At 53.1% G+C, this 21,654-nt stretch overlaps 1 protein-coding gene across 1 annotated transcript in view; it reads left to right on the forward strand.

Annotated features, from left to right (window-relative positions):
* PTPRN2 (protein tyrosine phosphatase receptor type N2) overlaps nucleotides 1-21,654 on the forward strand; it is a gene marked incomplete at its 5' end in the record, with an annotated part of 1,004,492 nt that overhangs the window by 926,857 nt on the left and 55,981 nt on the right. The window contains 2 exon segments of the mRNA NM_001305920.1: nucleotides 9,314-9,387; nucleotides 18,124-18,201. Of these exon segments, the coding sequence (NP_001292849.1) occupies nucleotides 9,314-9,387; nucleotides 18,124-18,201 (152 nt within the window).

Below are 21,654 nucleotides of genomic sequence, written 5' to 3' on the forward strand. Positions count from 1 at the left end.
GTCACTTCCGGTTTTGTTTCTGTGAGAAGTTCAGCGTTGGGAACCAGTCACCCGCCGACCTTCCAGTGGACACGAAGGACAAGCGGAGTCACCTGGCGCCGTCGCTGCTTAGCCCAGAAAATCGCCTCTAATCTAGGTCAGCGCCCTAGACCTATGTGTGGAGCGCTTCAGGGCTGAAGGAAGATTTTCTTCAGGGCTGAACCTAGATTTTCTCTAGCCCAGAAAATCTAGGTCAGCGCCCTAGACCTGTGTGTGGAGCGCTTCAGGGCTGAAGGAAGATTTTCTTCAGGGCTGAACCTAGATTTTCTCTAGCCCAGAAAATCTAGGTCAGCGCCCTAGACCTGTGTGTGGAGCGCTTCAGGGCTGAAGGAAGATTTTCTTCAGGGCTGAACCTAGATTTTCTCTAGCCCAGAAAATCTAGGTCAGCGCCCTAGACCTGTGTGTGGAGCGCTTCAGGGCTGAAGGAACCACCGACGTTCTGCCGCTGACGGGATTGGAAGCGGGGCTGGGCCTGTCCCTCTGGGTCGTTCAGCCGCAGGGCTCTCCCTGCCTCCTCCCTCGGCCACCCAGGCCGGAGACACCCCGGCCCCTTCTCCGGGACTCTCCTTGTCAGTGAGATCAACCCTCCGGAGCTGCTGTGTCTTCCCCGAGCCGCAGACCCGGGCCGGGAGGCGGGGCCTTCAGCTGCTGTGGGGTGTGGGGGGCTCTGCCCGGGCCGGAGCCGCGCCCACCCGGTTTCCCTGCTTCACCCCAGCGTCTCTGTGGGTGCCCTTTTGACCACGACCCCTCCTGTGCCGCGAAAGTAAGTCGTTCCTGTGAGCTGTTTGGGCATTTTCCACACCTGCCCATCAGTTGCGCCTCTAGGAAGCTAATGCGCAGGTTTCCCGTCAAATTTCCTCGCTTACTTTTGCAGACGCGCCTGCTTGGTACAGTCTGCCCTGCGCCCCGTGCTGTGGGGGCAGAGGTCACTGCCATCTGCGGCTCCCCTGGCGACCCCAAGACCGTCAGTCACAGGTGCAGCTTCTGCCCCCGATCCACAAAACGCGTTAATCTCAGGCAGCACAGCCACAAGCCAGAGCTGTTCTTCTGGTGATATCCGGTGTCCTGGTGATAAGGTGTGTGAGCTGCCCCCTGCTCGCAGTCTCAGCTCCTTGGAGGCGCCCCCCAGCCGTTTGTGTCTCTGGCTGCTCGCACAGACGCGTTTCATCATCACTGTTGATGGACCGCCTCTCGGTGGAGCCGTGCAGTCGGCGTGGCCCTGCCTGTCTGATACCTGTGCCCCTGTTTCGGAAAACTGTTCTTGTTCCTGTGAGAAAGTCGCCACCAGCGCACACAGCCACGTGTGCTATGTCTGGAGCTGGTCTCTGGGTTGCCCACACTCCACGACTGCAGGCTGGCTCCAGGTGGCGCATTCTCTGTGCAGGCACTAGGTGCTGCTCAGGGCACGAGAAGCCAAACCCAGGTCCCTCCAGGTGCTCTGGGCCTGGAGGGCTGCAGGGACAGAGCGCCAGGGATGGGCGGTGTAAGGGGTCAAAGCGAGCTGTCTCCTGTTCCAGAGGCCAGAAGTGGAGGGCAGGTTGTCAGCAGGGCTGGCTTCTCTGGAGGCCTCGCTCCCCAGCACGACGGCGGCTGTTTTCGTCTTCACACAGGCGCTCTCCCTCCACGTGTGGGTGTGCAGATTCCTCCTTCCTAACAGCACACCAGTCACATTGCATTAGGGCCGCCCAAATGACCTCCGCTCGCTTACCTCTGTAAAGACCCTATTTCCAAATAAGGTCATGTTCCCAGGGCTGGGACTCCAGTGTGTCTTTTTGGGGGAGGGTATGCAGCTCCACCCTGGGACCTGGTGCCTCCAAGTCAGCTCAGTGACTGGGTGGGCGCTGCCCGGCCACGGCAACCCACATACCTTTGGCATCCGTTCCAGCTGCATCCTGCCCCCACACAGCCCTGCCTGGGGAGTTCCTTCTACACAGATGCCCACCATGAGACTAGTGTGGATTAAAATTGCTTCAGGTATGGGAATCCCCCGGGGCTTGAGGCTCCTTCTAGTCCACCTGCTCCAGGTCACCTGCCCAACACGCCTCCAGTCCCATTGGGGGGCAGCTTTCTGAAAGATCTGTGGGGGATGCCATTGAAACCATTTAAGACATGAGACACAAAACCAGCCTCATGACCATGCCATTTGGGGCCACTGTTGCTCCTCTGGGACCTGCTTTTGATGCGTCCAGTTTGGAAGTCAGCCACCAGCCTCACGCTCAGTTTTTCAGCTCAGTGGTGGGCGGCGTGCCTCCTGAGCGGTGGCTGGGATAGGTCTCGTTTTCATGACCCTCTCTGGATGTGGCAGGGCTTTCTGGATATCAGCCCCAGCCCGTCCCAGTCTGCCCAGATGCACCATTGTATGCTGAGCTGCGGAAGCCCCTGAATGACACTCAGTTGACTTACCTAAATGTTAGATGATCTTTATAGCTTGAGCTGAGCGTTTCCTGAAGGCATAATTGGAAGCAGAATGTCTGCCTGCTGACTAAGGATGGGAGTGTGTGGGAGGAAGAGAACTTGCCCCTTCAGAATGTGTTCCGTCATCTCACTGTTGCTGGTCTTCCAGTGCCCAGGTCTGCGAAGAATCAAGCCCACGTAGCTTCTCAGTATTGAAACAAACGTGGTCTGATCATTTATTCCTTGGCCTCAACTCTGACAAGTTCAAAGTCCTTTCTGTGTGTGACCAGCTGGGACGCCCTAAGCAGCATTGATGGCCCTTGCTGACGGACAGCAGCCCCAGGATGTGCCTTTGCAGCCCTCCGACCTCGATGGACACCATGAACTCGGAGCAGGAGCTTGTGGGTGCTGGTGCCAGCTGCAGAGCACATCCTGGAACATGTTGTCCACTGAAGAGTCAGGACTCAGACCCTCTAGGAGGAAGATGCTGGCTCAACCTCTCCACAGGCCGCACCATCAACGTGAAGAAGAGGGTCTCCCGCCAGCATAAATGACTGAGCCCAAACCTTCACAGAAAGCAGAGGCAGTTGGAGAGCCCAAGAGAACATGTGAGGCCCCTGGGAGGAAGGAACCACATTGCCAAGTTCCATGAGGCCCTTGGGAGGAAGGAACCCCATTGCTGAGTTCTGTCAGGCCCCTGGGAGGAAGGAACCCCATTGCTGAGTTCCAGGACTCAGCAGTGGCTTCACAGATGGCCTCACGCATTCTCCAAACAGCAGCACCATGGAGCCTGTGTGCTGGTGGGAGGCAGATTCTTGGCCCTGCAGAGCAGCTTCCTGAGTGTGGACAACAAGCCAGGGGGCCTGGGGGAATGCCATCCTCAGAGATCCGTGTAGCAAGACGATGTTCCAGGCAGAGGAGTCTTCCACACACTTTCCTCGGATGCAGTCGCGGGGGTGGGGAGGGCACGGGAGGTTCTAGATCATGATTAATGGCTACACCACTGCGTCCTCTAACATGCTTAACTTGGCCATCTTCCAAGGCTCTTTGCCCTAGTAATACTCAAGAAGAAACTGTGGGATGTGTCTCTTCTGTTGGCACCTATGAAAATCGCTCCATATGTTCTGCCACCACAGGGCAGCAAGAACACACTTTGCCAGCTTGGCTGACCTACCCGTTTGGGTGTGTGTCCACCGTCATCTCAACCTTGCTCCTCATTGCTTGCTGTGTGCCATTTATCACAACAGTCCTGTGAGTTGTGTGTTATCCTGCATTCTCTGAACACTGAACAGTTTACCCAAGATCGCCTGCTGGCAAGCAGTGGGGCTGGGAGTCAAACCCTGCGAGGCCATGGCCACATGAGTCATTCCATCCTTCTGAGCCTTAGTTTCTTCAGCCTAAAACAGTAAGGTAGTCCCCGTTCTGTCCATGGCCCAGGATGGCCACTGGGTCCAGGATGAGAAGAGGATCTAATCCATGAAAATATGGAACATCTGAGTAATTTGAAATACTCTTTTTTTTAATATCAAAAAAAATATTTTTGAGACAGAGTTTCACTCTTGTTGCCCAGGCTGGAGTGCAATGGCGTGGTCTCGGCTCACTGCAACCTCCGCCTCCCGGGTTCAAGCAGTTCTCCTGCCTCAGCCTCCCAAGTAGCTGGGATTACAGCCGCCCATCACCACACCTGGCTAATTTTTGTATTTTTAGTAGAGACGGTGTTTCACCATGTTGGCCAGGCTGGTCTCGAACTCCTGACCTCAGGTGATCCACCCGCCTCAGCCTCCCAAAGTACTGGGGTTGCAGGTGTGAACCACTGCAGCCGGCCTGAAATATTGTTGAACAATGCACTAACACATGATAAACATAGTAAAGGTTCAGAAAAGGAATGTGCACAGTGGGTTAATTTAACCCACTGAAGTTAACTCTGTTATAGAGCCAGGTGAAGGAAGACTCTAGGTGAGTTCCCACGTTTTCCTGGCCTCTCAGTAAATTCTCAGACTATAGTTTTGAAGAGCACACCCATTCTTAATGGAAACATGAGGCTGTTATGAATTCTCATCCTGTGGCTCCTGCCATTGCTCTGTGTTGCCTCCCCAGGGAGGTATGATGTTTCATTTGAGAACAGGAGGGAGCAGCCTTCAGTTCCACGAGCACAGGCCAGGGCTGATTGCGCGTGGGCCCACCCTGTCTTCATCTCCAGCCTGGGGTTGGCCTTGAGAGGCCCCAGGCCACCTGCCTCCCTTCATAGAACATGAAGGCCGTCCCCAGGCCTTGTACGTCAAGGAAACTGCCCTTTAGGGGACTTGGAAACTGGATACCATCATCCCATTGGCTCTAAAAACAACTCGTAAGAAGTAAGAGAAGCACAAAATAGAGATTCGCCAGACACATGAACTCTCCCCATGAGGAGCGGTTGTCACCCCATGCGGGAGTCAGAGTCCGCCCTCCTCCACAGCCCGCAGCGTCCCTTGGCCCACCTAGGATGGCTCCAGGCATTTCCCGGAAGTTCCAAATGACCCCATATTGCAAACACAGTGACTTTGCTGGCCAGGCGTGGTGGCTCATGCCTGTAATCCCAGCACTTTGGGAGGCCGAGGCAGGTGGATCACCTGAGGTCAGGAGTTTGAGACCACCCTGGCCAACGTGGCAAAACCCTGTCTCTACTACAAATTATCCATGTGCGGTGATGTGTGCCTGTAGTCCCAGCTACTCGGGAGGCTGAGGCAGGAGAATTGCTTGAACCCAGGAGGTGGAGGTTTCAGTGATTCAATATTGTGCCACTGCACTCGAGCTTGGGTGATGGAGCAAGACCCTGTCTCTTAAAAAAAAAAAAAAGACTTACCTGGTAATTTCAAAAGCAACATGTTGACACAAAATCAAATATGCGATCAGGAAGTAGGAGCTCTCCGAAGCCCTGGAAGCCGGGTCCTCCACTCAGTGCCATCTTTAAAGGGTGACCTTGGGGGAAATGAATTCTGCTGAAACCATCTTCCACCAAGAAGCCCGTGGGTTGTCCTCTGCTTGCCATCAGGGCTCAGGTGCCCAAGACAGATTCCCCCTCTGCCACGGAGAGGAGAGGGCCAGGCTTGTAGAATGTATGTTTAACTCCCCAGGACTCCCGAGCTAGGGAAACATTTTCTTAATTTTCCAATGAGAAAATTCAGCTGGCGCTTGTCTGCTGAGTCCAGTGGCAGTGGCCACTTTCCCCATGGCCTGTTGCTCACAGGACCTGGTGGCAGGGACCACTCGGCTGAGGAGGAGCTCCTAGCACACTGCCCTGATGCCTCCTCTGTGCCCCACCCCACACACGCACTGGAGACCAGGCCGCTGGTCTCAGGGCTCAGTGGGTACCGTCAAAGCACCAGACCAAGCCAGGTCAGGAGCCTGGGGGCTCTGAGCTGCGCTGCCTCTTCCCTGCCCTGCTCCCTCGTGACCCTGCTCTTGATAAAGCCTTCTCAAGACACGTAAGAGCGGTCCCCAGTTGCTGGTCTCACAAGTGCCTAACGGTGGCTGTGCTGAAAATGAGGCAGGGCCCGGAGGCCCCTGGAAGCAGCCAGAGGCACTGCTTTTATTCCCAAGCTCTGTGTGGGCTGCAGCACCGGACCCAGCCCAGCACCTCTGACCACAGCCTCATCTCTGGCTGTGTTCTGTGTGGCCCCACTGTGAAATTGGGCTTCTGGAATCAATGTTTGGAATAGTGTTTGTGGGGTGTTCACATGTCAGAGTCCACCAATTTTTTTCTGATTATTCGCATTACAATTTCCTGCCACTGCCAATTTTCACTCTCCAAGAACTAATTTGTGCAGGAGCTAAAAGCCATTGAGTCCCTGGGATTTTTGCATCATTCACACCTGCGTTCAAAGCTGACGGGATGATTTGCAGCTTCACGACATTCCTGAGGCATTCAGCTACATACGGCATGTGCATATGTACATACGCATTTTTCTCCTCTTTCTAGATGTTTTGTCTTACCCCATCTTGTCACCCCTGAAAGAGGCTGACATTCCTACCTGAAGGAGGGTGTCAGGACGGCATCCAACCTGGAGTGTATTGATCTCTAGTGCACAGTACTTTCCTAGTTAAATCAGTTAAAACACTAAGTTTCCCAAGCCCTAGAATTTGTTGTTTTAAAAAATATAAGTAAAATCTCCAAGAAAAATGAAAGAATTGCATAGAAAAGCAGAATCTGTGCAGCTTCACCACCACCACACTGCTCCATGATTGGGGCCACTTCCTTCTGGTGCCAGCGCCCGCAGGAGGTGCCTGGTGAGTTTGGAGTTGGGAAACAGGTCCAGAGGGGACCCATGGCCTCCAAGCACTGGCCTCTGAGGGCTCCAGCCAGGGTGCTTTTGTTTTCTCAGAAGAGAAGGAAATCTGTGTTGTGTGCAGCACTGAAAAGTTTTCCCTGGGACAAACGGCAGCAGAGCTGAGACGCTGTCTCTCAGATTTCAGCCAGGGATGTCAGTGACAGGCCCTCTGAAGTGGTCACTACCATCACACTGGCTGCAGCAGGGAGGCGTGACCTGGGCATCCTGTTCCATGAAGCAGGCAGGACCCATCCCCACCCCGGGGAGCAGCTGCAGCTGCCCGAACCGTAGCTGCAGACCCAGGCAGCCCTGCACTCTTGGGGACCCAGGAAGAAGATCCTTACCCTTGCAGGAAGTGTCTGCTCCTGCTGCCTGGATTCTCCCTGCTGTTGGCACCCATGCTGATCTTGGAGCAAAGTCAGGGCCGAGCCCGGGCGCTGTCACAGCTCAGCAGGTGTGGGCACACTCAGGGCGGTGCTGACACACCAGCCCCCTGCCACCTCAGCCCCCTCTGGACTTTGGGCACCAACAAGCATGGGAGGGAAGCTGAGGGAGGGCTAAGGGCAGCTCAGCTCTGGCCAGCAGGTGCCCCTTGGCACAAACAGCCTGGGTGCCATGAATGGCAGCAGGAGGCAGAGATTCCTGGGCAAAAGGGGGTAGGTCCCCATGAGGCACCACCTTCAACCACCTTCAGGCCAGGGAGGGTTTGAAGGCTGGGGGCTGGGCTGCGAGTCCTGTGGATCAGAGTGGGAACTCATGGTGCCTTTTCCAGGCCTGCCCATGGCCACCCATGGACCAATCAGCATGTATTTCCTCCCCTCTGAGGCCCATAAATGCCTCAGGCTCAGCCGGAGCTGGGCAGACATGGGGATGACCAGCTACAGAGAGGAGCTACCCTCTCCAAGGCCTCCTCTCGGCTGAGGTCTGTAGAGACAATGGGACAAGCAGCCTGCAGAGAGGAGCTACCCACTCCAGAGCCTCCTCTTTGCTAGGAGCTGAACACTCATCAGGACCCCCTGGCTGCAGAAAGGAGCTGCCCCCTGTGGGAGACTGAGCTGTTGAATTGCTCAGTGAAGCTCCTCTTCATCTCGCTCACCCTTCACTTGTCTCCGTACCTCATTCTTCCTGGTTGCAGAACAAGAACTCGGGACCTGTCTAATGGTGGGGCTAGAAGAGCTGCGGCACAAACAGGGCTGAGGCATGCCCCTTGCTCGCCACATTGTGGGTAAAGAGAAGGAGAGAATAGCTCTCTCCTTCTGAGAAGGGAGCCCAGAACTGGGAGCTCCCCAAGCCAGGCCTGTGACTCCATCTTTGGGACCCTGTGGTTCCTGCCATCTCCAGACTTCCAGGAGCTACCATGTTCCTTAGTGTCAACCATGGAAGCTGCTTGCAGCCTGCCTCGTCTGGCCGCAGCCTCACAGAGAGCCAGCGCCCATGCTGGCACATGGAGCTGCCCACCCTGCTGCAGCACCCAGTGTGCCTGACTGGTGTAACCGGACCCCACGCTCCTCACACACCCTTCACCGCTGCATGCCTGACTGGCCCTTGGCAGGCATAGGACCCAGGCTGGTAGTGTGAGCCAAACGCAGCCTGCCAGGCCCAGCCTGAGCAAAACTTGGGCAAAGGTGCCACTGGCCACAGAGATTTCTGGCAGAAGAACAACGCCCCTAAGATCCCATAATACAAAGAGCACCTTGCAGAGAAAAGGAAGCGGCTGCACACCGGGGAGGTGGGAGATGCAGGAGGGGCTCTTTCAGCTTCTCCTCCTCTGTGAGCTCTGCTGATCGAAGTTTCTAAAAACAGGGCAAAGAGGAGGGCAGTCGCAGTAAGCAGAATGGGGGTTACCCTAGAACCAAAGCCAAGACAGCTGGTGTATCACAACGTCACAAGTGCCGAGCGTCCCCCGTGCTGTGCCCGGCTTCAGCAGCCATCAGGTTACTCAGCCTGTCCAAGCGAGTTTTTATGCCAGTCTCCACTGGTACGTTTCTCCTCTATTTCCTCTTTATCTGCATTTTATTTATCTCTTACTCTCCTTTTAAAACTAAATTCCGGTAATCTTGAGGACTTAACTCTTCATCGACTATGAAACTTTTTATTTTGGAAGGTGGCCGATTGCTTAACGTTCCTATTTCCATTTACCTGCTGTGTGTTGCCAAGTGTGTCTGTGATTTAAAGGCCAACATGGTGTAAAATTCTGCAGAGGAACCCCTGACCTTGGTGTGTGAACTCCACGTGGGGGAAAACACCAGGATATCTCCATTCTGCTGAATGGGAGCTTTGTACCACTTCCCCACATGCCGTTCGTCTGCCTCCCACGTGGAGGATCACAAAGAGAGGGGAGGATGGGAACAGGAACATTAGAAACCACATTCAGGAGGGTGTGAGCAGAGCCCTGGGAGAGGACACGGGTGGGCCCTGAAGCCTGGGCAGGGGTCCCACACTGCTGGGCTATAGGTCCTGGAGGCTGGTTGGGAGTCCCACGCTGCTGGATGGTGGGCCCTGGAGGCCAGGTGGGGGTCCCATGCTGCTGGGTGGGCCAACGTTCCTCTGACCCCTGCACTGTGTCCTTGCAGATGACCACTCCCGGGTCCTACTGAAGGCGGAGAACAGCCACAGCCACTCGGACTACATCAACGCCAGCCCCATCGTAAGTGTGTCGCCAGGGCAGTGGCCCTGGGCTTTCCATTGGGCGTCATGGACACGGCAAATCACGCGGGAAGGTTCTTGGGGGAAATCGCATCCCCGCCTGGCTCAGCGTCTCTGTGGTACACGGGACCCACTCTGCCCACTGGACTCCCGCCACTCCTCTGTTCCTTCACCAGTGGGGCTATTTATGAGCTGTGTGGGTCCCGGCTCACACTGGGCGGTGGGTTCCATGACTTGTAGAACATCCAACAGTGGCGACTGGACAGTTGCCTGACTAGAAGACATGGCTTTTAGGAGAGATTCGTAGTGGGTGTCATTCCTCTTCCTGGAGCTACTCATTTCCTGTTTATTCACTGGGCATGGGCACACGAGTCCTCAGTCTCTGCTTTTTGTAATGATCAGTAGCACGGAGGCAGGTCCAGAATTCCAGATTCGTTTTCCTGAAGTTTTTCCAGCGAATGGGACCCTGTTTCTTAAGAAAGAGACCGTTTTTTGGCTGGTCCTCCCCCTGGGATAGACACAGGTGCAGTGGAGATCAGTCTGTCCTGTGTTTCCGTGGACAAGTGTAGCGGCAGCTCCTGCACCATGAGGTGTGAGTCCCTGTGGCCTGTGGTCCTTCACTTCCCAGGGGCTCCCCTCAGCCCATGCTGGATGCAGCTCTCACCCTATTTAACTCTGGGCATCCCCCTTCCCTGTCATGACCTCTGGGGGGAGCAGGGCTGAATGGGGGGGCTTGCAGCCCTTCCACGGTGAGCAGAGGAGGGAGAGAAATGAGCGTGGAGAAGGCTGAAGCCACAGGCTAGGGACACTTGGACTGGCTGTTCAGATGGTGGCAGGTGGCAGGGGTGGGATGGGACACTGTCCAGGGCCAGGGCTTTGGAGACCTGGTGGATGGCATTTTAAACCAGCAGTGGAGAGGCTGGGGCTCCACGCGGATTTGTGGCAGACACTGGTTGTCATGTTTGCCCCTTTAAACAACTCTTCTCAATTCTGGTCTTCAGGGAAGCATGAGGACATCTCACTAAAATTCCACATTCGCCTTTAATCAAACACGGTGCCTGCAGGATGCGACACTGTTCTAGGGCTGAGTGAGACAGAGCAGGTGATCGAGGCACAAATCATACCCTACGGTGTCTTGAAGTTTCTTTGCTCATCCATAGGGAGCTTTGGATGAAATTATTGGCCCCACTGCCTGCAGGCCGCGGCCACTGATGACAGACAGTGCTCAGCTCTTGGCTGTGCTGGTCTCAGTGGCCACTGATGGTGGATGGTGGATTGTGCTCAGCTCTCGGCTCTGCTGGTCTCAGCACACCCGTGGGATAAAGCACACTGGGAAGATGCCCACATGCCTGAGCCAGTCCCGTTTTCCGGCACTTCACGGCCCACACAGCGAGCATGTTCGGCTTTGAGAGAGTGAATTCAAAGTGAAGAACTGGTCTAGTGTACTTGGTCTACACCACCTGAACCCAGGTTTCTATTTATGTGTTCATTCTTAAGAAGGAATCACTTCCTTCCAGCAGAGGTTGACTCCCAACCTTGGTTCTGTCTGGGTTTCAAAGATCCTCATTCATCTTCCTTAATAAGATGTGATGCACGTAATATTTTTCTGTCATCAATTCTAATTCAAAAACATCAAACCAAAGCTTCACTGATGTGCCAGCCTCTCACTTGATGAACAGAACATGCGTTCTGGTAGAGCCAGGTGTGCATGCCTGGATTCCGTTCCTGTACCATGTGCAGCAGAGTTGGCAACACGAAACTGTCCGAAGGAAAAGAAAAGCCATGTTGAGGTCCCTTTTCCCTGAGATGAACCGTTTGATGAGGCCAAAATGAGGAATAAAGCCATGATTCACAAGCCTAAAAGACGAGAGTTCAGTGTTGCAGCTGGGCCCAACTCTCCCCCACTTGATGGGTTCCAACTTGCAGATGTCTGCGCTATTCCAGGCCACAGCCAAGCCAACGTGGGCAGCAGTGCCCAGGGCAGCAACTGTGTCAAGCTGGAAACGGTGGACAACTTTCACGCTCGTGTGGGAACTAGAGGAGGTGTGTGTTTGGGGGATGAATTCCTGCACATTCATGCCGCTCCCTCTCCAGGCCTTACTGGGCAGGAGCTTGGGTGAGAAGGTGAGGCCAGGAGGGAGAAGTAATTCTATGGTACCTTTTATGTCTTGCCTTTATTTCATACCACAATTTTTTTTTTCCAAATTTGGGTTGTAAGAATGAAGCAGAAGAAATCGATGGTGACTCGTCTTTATGAAATAGCTGAAGGTACAATGATAATTATCTTCCTAGTGGCAGCTGAATGAAAAGCTTACAATTACAGCAAAGGAAGGCCCTGGCTGTGCAGGATAAAACTATGATAATTACATCTGTCATATTTGTACTTAGTCCTCATTACATTTCAGGGAAGGCATCCAGTAGTAAATAATGTGCAATCTTTGCTTTTAAATCAGAGGTCATGAAAGTCAATGGGAATTCTGTTTTCCCTCATAGGTTGTCTGAGAGAGAAACCCATGAGCTACATTTAAAACAGCCTGGTTATTACTGAGGACACCAAGTTGAGAAATGGTGTTCATGTAACAGCCCACTCAAAGACAGCACACAAGCTTTATTGCCAGGACAACCCTGAAACTCCCAATGACACTTAAAAATCAGCTTAATTCTTCATTTCACTGTCTATTAAGGGAGAAAAAAAAATCATTTAAAGTTTTAATTCAGAATGCATTTACCTATGTAAGGACAGAGTGGCTTTTCAGAAAAGGAAGAGAGGTTGGATGTTCTGACTAGCATAAGAAATTGGCCAAATATGGGAACCACTTCAGTTATTTACAATCAAACTTCTATGTATAATAATGGTTTATATTCAGTATTTTACTTAAGTAAACCTCAACTCCTAAGAATACAATATAAAAATATTTCAAGTTCAAAAGTCCATCTCCTGACCGGGTGCAGTGGCTCATGCCTGTAATCCCAGCACTTTGGGAGGCTGAGGCGGGCGAATCACTTGAGTTCAGGAGTTTAAGACCAGCCTGGCCAATGTGTTGAAACCCCATCTCTACTAAAAACACAAAACCTAACCAGGCGTGGTGGCTCACACCTGTAATCCCAGCTACTCTGGAGGCTGAGGCAGGAGAATCATTTGAAACCAGGAGGGAGAGGTTGCAGTGAGCTGAGATCGTGCCACCGCACTCCAGCCTGGGCTAAAGAACAAGAGACCCTGTATCAAAAAAACAAGTCAATCTCCCATTGATTACCGAAGCTACAATTTCCCAATAAATTCCCATATTAAGACTTAGTATTTGGAAAATAGACTTGACAAGTCAGATGGTTGTTTTCAAGAAAGCATTTCATGAAATTTGCTTTAAATGTTAGGAAAGGCAGGTGGAGAGATGGGCAGGTAGAAATACCTGCAGATGAGGCATGTACTTACCCTTTGCACAAGATTTCAGCCTAAAGACGTGACACCCCCTGCCGTGTCCTTCCCCAAAGTCAGCCAGATCCTTTTAAGATGTTTAGGTCATGGCTGCCCGAGGCCGGGGTTGGTTTGGGAGCAGAAACTGGCATTCCCTTCACCTGCCCCGCAGTGGGTTCCTCTGCCAGCATCGAGGCTGTTGAAGACTACAGAACACAGTCCAGTGGTCCTGACATGCTAAGTGCTTCATTTCTAAAATGAACTTTGTTTGGAATATTGGGGAAAATGTGGCTAAGTTTTTCATGCAGATTAGAGTTTCTAAAGATCCTTGTTTAGTAATTATCCTCCGATAGCATAAGGCGCATCACTAGGCCGTCTTTACACTGTATTCAGAGACAGAGGAACACACCTCATTAGTCTCCTAGTTCATATGACGTCTTCCTAAGAATCAGTTGACTAAGGGATAATAGAGTCAACACAGACAAATGGGTTTTATTTTTATTTTTAAAAAGTAGGCCGGGCGCAGTGGCTCATGCCTATAATCCCAGCACTTTGGGAGGCCAAAGCAGGTGGATTGCCTGAGGTCAGGAGTTCGAGACCAGCCTGGCCAACATGGTGAAACCCCATCTCTACTAAAAATACAAAAATTAGTTGGGTGTGGTGGCACATGCCTGTAACCCCAGCCACTGTGGAGGCTGAGGCAGGAGAATCGCTTGAACCCAGGAGGCAGAGGTTACAGTGAGCCAAGATAGCACCACTGCACTCCAGCCTGGATGACAGGGTAAGGCTCCATCTCAAAAACAAAAAGTAAAAACAGAATTATACTCTTAATTGTACTTGGTTTCTGGCCATTGATTTTCATGAAGTCACTTGGAATGAGTCACACTGGATTCTCTATGGTACCGGCCTCTCCGGGTGGGATGTGTTGCCGTGGAAGCCTTATCTGGGGAGAAAGCGCTCAGAAATGCCAGCACCTCACCGTTCAGACGCTCGGCCCTGCATACCACTGGAGGGCACGGCAGCTCTGTGCTTGAGGAAGCGGTGTCCTTCCTTCTTCTGTGGTTCACTGAGGAGAGCATGGACACATGTTCGCGGGCCGCAGACCACCCGACAACTTGGTGTTCACTGAAAGTTTCAGGATGACCACCTACACCAGGACACACGCATAGACGCAGATGAGTCTGCACATACATGTGTGCTGGAATCCAGAGCTAAAGGACATTTAGAAACTGCATCATCCAAGCTCCTCACTCCCTGAGCACACTCGCTGTACAGATATCGGGACTGAGGCCTGGAGACACGGACATCCAAGCTCCTCACTCCCTGAACACACCCACCTTACAGATACGGAGACTGAGGCCTGGAGACTGTGACGTCCAAGCTCCTCACTCCCTGAGCACACCCGCCTTACAGATATGGAGACTGAGGCCTGGAGACACGGACATCCAAGCTCCTCACTCCCTGAGCACACCCACCTTACAGATATGGAGACTGAGACCTGGAGACTGATGTCCAAGCTCCTCACTCCCTGAGCACACCCACCGTACAGACATGGAGACTGAGGCCTGGAGACACGGACATCCAAGCTCCTCACTCCCTGAGCACACCTGCCGTACAGATATCGGGACTGAGACCCAGAGACACTGACAGGCCTTTTCCCACAGTCAGGCAGTTTGTGTCGGGAACATAACAGTCATACAAATAAAAAGTATATTGCAATGAAACAGAGCAACGAGTAGGAGGCGGAGATTAAGAACGAAGATCGGAGGAAGCCGGAGTGGGTGCTGTGTAATCACTGGGCGAGGAAGATAGAGGGACACACACCTGCCACGTCGGGTCGTCAGGCAAATGCCCTCACTGGAAAAAGCAGTGTTAGTAGAAACTCACTTGATTTCCTCCACAGCCACTTATCCTGCCTGAAAACATTAAATGTAATAAAATATCTGTGTGGCCAGTTAAGTATTTGCTTGACTTTTCCTCGAAGGCTGTGAGAAACCACAAGGAGGCCGCCTGTGGCCTTCACAGTCGCTGCTTGCACAAAATCCTTCCGCCCAGAATCATTTTCTGTTCAACAGAATGTGCCAGGAATTAAATGATTGTAATTGTCTCCTGAATTATTGTGAAACTGATAACACATGTCACCACTCGGATCATCATGCTGTTCCCACCTTCCCAGTGGCCCCCACAGGACGGCAGGTGGGCAGGAGGGAGGTGAGGCCGGTCCCCACTCAGTCTGCGCAGCCCATACTTCATGTTCAGGCGTCCCCCTGCAGCACCCTGACTGCATTTGCTCCTGTCTTGGGCATTGGAACAGGTGATGGGTGTGTGGACTTTAGGACACCTTAACAATTCAGACCTAAGTCAATAGTCACCTTATGGACCCTCCTGCAACCCTGTCCAGAACTTTACTTTCAATCACCTTTTTCTCATTTTGAAAGCAACTAAATGTGCCAGTTTGAACATGCTTACAATTTTAAAATGTGTTGTTGTAGAAATTGCTCTGGGCAAAAAAAAAAAAAACACACACACACACATTTAAGAAGGAGGTGGGGTTTTCCTTTTTATGCGTTACTATTTGCAGAGAAGAGACAGGGTCTCTGTAAATAGCTGTCACCCCCAACAAATGCATATTTCAAAAAATCAAAACTCCTTATTTCTGCTAAGCATTTTTCTACTGAAACATTCTAATTGGGGCTTTCAGTGGCAGTAACATAATTTTACCTGTATTGTGTGTGTTGTGGCGAATTTCAAAACGAGGTCCGGTTTTAATTATGAATCACTAAATCAGATGCACAAAAAGCTTTTCTCCCTGCCTTCCCCCAGCCCCCGGCTAGCGTCACCGTGTTGTTCTGTGAGAATAACTTACATCTGTTCCTTTATGCTCGCCCCTCTTTTATGGTGAACATAATTATAAGGTGCATTTGGTGCCTTCTTTTGTGCTGACAGCCGTCATCTCTGGGGCTGGTGACGGCTGCACAGGGACTCACTGGCTGACTATTAAAGAAAACGTGCCCCACGTCAGCTTCCCAAAAGCAGCAGCGCTCAAGGTGACACGGGGGCCACCACTGATGTCCTCATGCATTGGCTTAAAATTACATAGGGTTAAAACTTGCTCGTTTTTCACTGTGTTAAGAAATTTATTCTTTTTGGTTTTGGGGGGTTTTTTTGTGATGTAAAAAATAATTTTTTTTTATTTTTTTATTGTTTATTATACTTTAAGTTCTAGTCACTCATAGGTGGGAATTGAACAATGAGAAATGTATTCTTAATAATTACCTTGAAATCTGGAGCATCGTAAATCTCGAATCAAACCCTGATAGCAAAAGAGTACATTTTAGTCCTAGACACAATAGAAGGAAGGACTGTGCTTCGGCTGCACAAGCAGCTGCCTCCCCAAGGTGAGGTTCCCCCAGCGCAGCATCCAGCTCTCCGGGAGTCAGTCTCTGCAGATGCTTCTGGGAGGTGTGGGGAGGAGCTGGTGAGTCCTGGGGATGATAGGGATGACCTGGTGTCTTCATGTCCTTTGCAGGGTGGCCTGGACTTGCCCTCTGGAAGACAGAGCCGCCTCCATCTGACTCCCCTCAGCAATGTGCTCAAATCCTGCTTGCCTCTCGAGGCTTTGTCCTCATGTTCTTTTTTTCTTTTTTTCTGTGCTTAATCTTCGAAATAAATGTAATAATTATGGTCTTCCAAGCCAACCTTCTCCCATTGGAGCTAGCAGGATGCATTCGGACAAATTGGGGAGCCGGAGAGCCCACACCTGCGCTCTTTGTTTCTGGTCCCTGCCTGGTGGGGAAACAGAACAGAAAGCCACTCCCAGCAAGGCCCTTCTGCCGCGGCTCTGCCTGTGCCCCCTTCCACCATGGCTCTGCCACAGACCCAGGCCCAGGCCAACGGCTCTGCTTGTGCCCCATTCCACCCTGGCTCTGCCGCAGACCCAGGCCCAGACCAACAGCTCTGCCCGTGCCCCCTTCCACCCTGGCTCTGCCGCAGACCCAGGCCCAGGCCAACCGGCTCTGCCCGTGCCCCCTTCCACCCTGGCTCTGCCGCAGACCCAGGCCCAGGCCGACCGGTTCTGCCCGTGCCCCCTTCCACCCTGGCTCTGCCGCAGACCCAGGCCCAGGCCGACCGGCTATGCCCGTGCCCCCTTCCACCCTGGCTCTGCCGCAGACCCAGGCCCAGGCCAACCGGCTCTGCCCATGCCCCCTTCCACCCAGGCTCTGCCGCAGACCCAGGCCGAGGCCAACCGGCTCTGCCCATGCCCCCTTCCACTCCGGCTCTGCCCGTGCCCCCTTCTGCCCAGGCTCTGCCACAGACCCAGGCCTAGGCCGACCAGCTTTGCCCGTGCCACCTTCCCTTCTGCCCTGGCTCTGCCACAGACCCAGGCCCAGGCCCACCGGCTCTGCCCATGCCCCCTTCCACTCTGGCTCTGCCTATGCCCCCTTCTGCCCCAGCTCTGCCACAGACACAGGCCCAAGCCCAGGCCCACCAGCTCTGCCCATGCCCCCTTCCGCCCCGGCTCTGCCGCAGACCCAGACCCAGGCCCAGGCCGACCGGCTCTGCCCATGCCCCCTTCCACTCCAGCTCTGCCCGTGCCCCCTTCCACCCCGGCTCTGCTGCAGACCCAGGCCCAAGCCCAGGCCGACCGGCTCTGCCCATGCCCCCTTTCCAGGATACACAAAAACAAGCCCCCACACACGACAAGTTAACTCCAGCAGGGAAGCAGGAGGTAGCGCTGGTTCGTTCTCCCAGGACACTGGCAAGTTTGTCCTTGGGGCCTGGAGGAACCATGTTCACACTCTCCATTGAGAGCCTGGAGCTCAGCCTCGGCCCAGCCAGTCCTGTGTCTCTAGCAAGAGGCTCGTTCTCCTGAACACGGGGCAGCCTGGGTGGGCTCCGTGGCCAGGAAGCTCTGGGGTCACTTGCAGGCTGGAAAGCTCATCCATGTCATGAGGCTGTACCTGCTGAGTGGGCTAATGACAGCTGTCTGCACTCTTTGGGCTACTGGTCTTCATTTCTGTTGATGCCGCTCTTAGAACCTCAACCTCAGGTATAAGGAAAGCATTTCAGACGTGGTGGCTCAGCTCGAGACGGCTGGGCCTTCAGACGCGGTGGCTCAGCTCGGGACGGCTGGGTCCCCATCTGTGCCATGTGCTCGTTTGAATCAGCAAAGGGCAAGTTGTGTGTTGCTCAGCTCAGGAGACGCCACCCTTCCCTCCTCCTGAACCCGGGCTCTGCTTCTGGGCTGCCTAACCTCTGGGTTTCCTAACCGCTGGGCTTCCTAACCTCCTGGCTAACCGCTGTCATGTGGTCTTGTCTCCGCAGATGGATCACGACCCGAGGAACCCCGCGTACATCGCCACCCAGGGACCGCTGCCCGCCACCGTGGCCGACTTTTGGCAGGTGAACTTTTTAAAATTAAAATCTCTCTGAAAGGAAGATCTCAATAGCTGGGTCACAAATCGTGTCTTGAATCTGATTAAGCCAATCAAACTTCTTGCAGACACTCATCAAATGTTACTTATATCAGAATTTCAGTCTGTTCGTATTTTTTATTATCAATCTTTTGTTTTCCAAAACTTGAGTATGAAAAAAATTCCCTTTGAGAGATGTAATGTTTTCAAGATCATTACTTTTAAGCCACTTTACATTAGCATTTTATAAAACAGTGAGGATAAAGTTAGTAAGTGTTTACATCGTTCCATGTTATTGAAAAATGTGCCTGTTCTCCATGGTGTTGTTATGATGACGGTCACAGCAGGGCCCCCGTGCAGTTTATCCTCCTCTCCTGGAGTCCCGTAGGGCATCTAAAGGCCAGGCGGTGCTCATCGACTCGGCGCAAGCCCAGGTCACACAGACGGAGGCACAGACACGAGGGCTGATGTGAACGTCAAACATCAGCAAATAGAGCAACAAGCAGAGGGCAGGGGGGTCTCCCTTCTCCAGCTGCCTCCGGGTCCTCCCTCACCAGCCACATGACAAAGCTGAATAGGAATGGGTTCTGGAACCTGGAACGTGGCTGTGAGTTACCACAGGAGCACAGGCGCTGGCCACATGTCAGGCACACCAGCCATCCCCGAGCCTGGCAGAGAGGAGCTCCAAGGAGATTCGAGCTGGGGACAAAGGTGGGAAGCAACGCAGAATCCCACATGGCAGAATCCAGGCAGGGAGGTGCCTGTTGCAGCAGTGATGCTGGGACCAGGCTGCAGCCTCCTGGCAATCCACAGCCTGGGCCTCCTGGCGATCCACGGGCGCCCGTGCAGCACTGGGGTGAGACGTTTCCTGATGTCGCTGTGCACCGGAGTCGGTAAATTCACTTCTGCTCCAGGCTCTTCCTATTCCCTGTACTTCCCTCTCCCGGCTTTCCCGTCAGCCTCGCATGACTCCGATTACAGGAAGGACGGCCTCCTCTCTCCGCCCTTGAGAACAGTCTCTGAGGGCTTTCCAGAAAAATCAGGAACAGACCAGGGTTTCTGAGGGCTTCCGAGCACCCTTGCATGGTGAGCATTTGAATCCTCAGGTGCCATCGTCCCATTTTATGGGCAAGGCATGTGGGTATTGGAGAGATGGCATCACTTACCCAGGAAAGCTCGGATGACACCAGGATCTAAAACACGTCGGTATGACCTCCTGCTCTTTGTGTCTGCCTGTGTCTTCATGCTATTGAAAATAAATAAATAAACAAACAAAACTAAACTGTATCTCTGTGTGACATTGTTGAAGCTTGTAATCCTGGCGTGGCACGGCGAACCTGTGACACTTGGATGGTTTTGGGGGCTCTTGGTCCCAGCACCCTGGGGCACTTGAGTTCCCTCCTTGTCACTGCTGGGGAGTCGCCCAACCCGGTGAGAACATGCCTGTCCCAGGGAAGATGGCACCCTGGGGCCCATCATCTCGGGAGTTTCGTGGTACGAAGGTCTTCTTTGGATGGCACACACCTGCCTTCCTGAAACATGGACCCATCTGTCCCAGCTCTGCCCTTAGAATGGACCCATCTGTCCCAGCTCTGCCCTTAGAATGGACCCATCTGTCCCAGCTCTGCCCTTAGAATGGACCCTTCTGTCCCAGCTCTGCCCTTAGAATGGACCCATTTGTCCCAGCTCTGCCCTTAGAATGGAGCCCCAGGGCCCGTCCAGGGATGCCCCTGCTGCACGTGCTCACCCTGGCTTCTCAGGGAAAAGGACAGAGTGTTTGGAATTGGAGGGCAGGCAGGGAATGCCCACAGAGTCCTAATACCACCCGAATTTTCATCCACCTCAACCCATTACCCAAAACGTGCTTATTTATGTGTGGCGTGGGGTGCCCCCGAATATGTGTTCTTTCATTTTTATGAGCCCTTGGGCCCCCACAGCCCAACATCAACTTCATTTCCTCACCTGTGCAAGACTTCTCTGTCCAGCAAAGCCACAGGGTCTGGAGGGTGTCCATGCTTAACAACCACGATGATGCCCACATCCACCCTCCATCCTATGTGAAGGCTCTCGGTGTCCACACTCAATGACCACGATTATGCCCACACTCAATGACCACGATGATGCCCACATCCACCCTCTATCCTGTGTGAAAGCTCTCGGCGTCCACACTCAACGACCACGATGATGCCCACACTCAATGACCACGATGATGCCCACATTCACCCTCTGTTCAGCAGGTGCCACATCCACCCTCTGTCCTGTGTGAAGGCTCTCGGCATCCACACTCAACAACCACGATGAGGCCCACATCCACCCTCCATCCTGTGCGAAGGCTCTTGGCATCCACACTTGACCACGATGATGCCCACATCCACCCTCCGTCCTGTGTGAAGGCTCTCGGCGTCACACTCAACGACCATGATGATGCCCACATTCCACCCTCCATTCAGCAGATGCCGGGTCCTGTGTGAAGCTCTCACATGCTGACCTGTAGTCTTTGTGGTCCGTGAGACTCAGAGGCTCGTAGCGTGTCCAGATTCACATGGCTAGTGAATATAAGGCGTGAACCATATTTCTTACCGTTTGTTATGGATAGTTGCGATTGTTGGAGGCAATTCATTTGATCAGTGTTTACATCTTATGAACTGTTTCAGAGTGATTATCAAAGAGCATACCTTCTTGAAATTGAAATAATGCATCTCTAAATGAAATAAGTAGACACAAATTTTAGAGCAAGGTGAAATGCAAGATAATTTTGAGACACATCTCGGTCATCAGGTATCAGGTGGTTCCAGGAAACCCCAGCGTCCCTCAACCTGGTCACAGCTTTTCTAAGACAAGAGCTCATAGCCAGTAGTCTCAGCCCTCCCAGGATGTTCTCAAGCGCGCCAGCCCAGCAGAGCCTCCGAGAAATCCTGAACTAAAGAAACTTGCTGGCCGGGCGCGGTGGCTCAAGCCTGTAATCCCAGCACTTTGGGAGGCCGAGGCGGGCGGATCACAAGGTCAGGAGATCGAGACCACAGTGAAACCCCATCTCTACTAAAAATACAAAAAATTAGCCGGGCGCGGTGGCGGGCGCCTGTAGTCCCAGCTACTCGGGAGGCTGAGGCAGGAGAATGGCGGGAACCCGGGAGGCGGAGCTTGCAGTGAGCCGAGATCGCGCCACTGCACTCCAGCCTGGGCAACAGCGTGAGACTCCGTCTCAAAAAAAAAAAAAAAAAAAGAAACTTGCTGCATTTTGCTTCCTGCAGACTTCCCTGACCACGACGTCATTGCTTCCACATCCCCCCTCATCCTGGGGATCCCTCTGTGCAGAACACAGGAGCTGCCCGCCGTCGATGCCCTAAATCCACACAGAGCAGGATGGAGGAGAGTTGCTTCCTAGCACAGTCACGTTTGCTTGAGGGCCTCTAAACCGTGTATGTTAGAATGTCAGCATCTC

Source organism: Macaca nemestrina, chromosome 4 (genome assembly GCF_043159975.1).
Source record: "Macaca nemestrina isolate mMacNem1 chromosome 4, mMacNem.hap1, whole genome shotgun sequence".
In the NCBI taxonomy this organism is placed as follows: domain Eukaryota; kingdom Metazoa; phylum Chordata; class Mammalia; order Primates; family Cercopithecidae; genus Macaca; species Macaca nemestrina.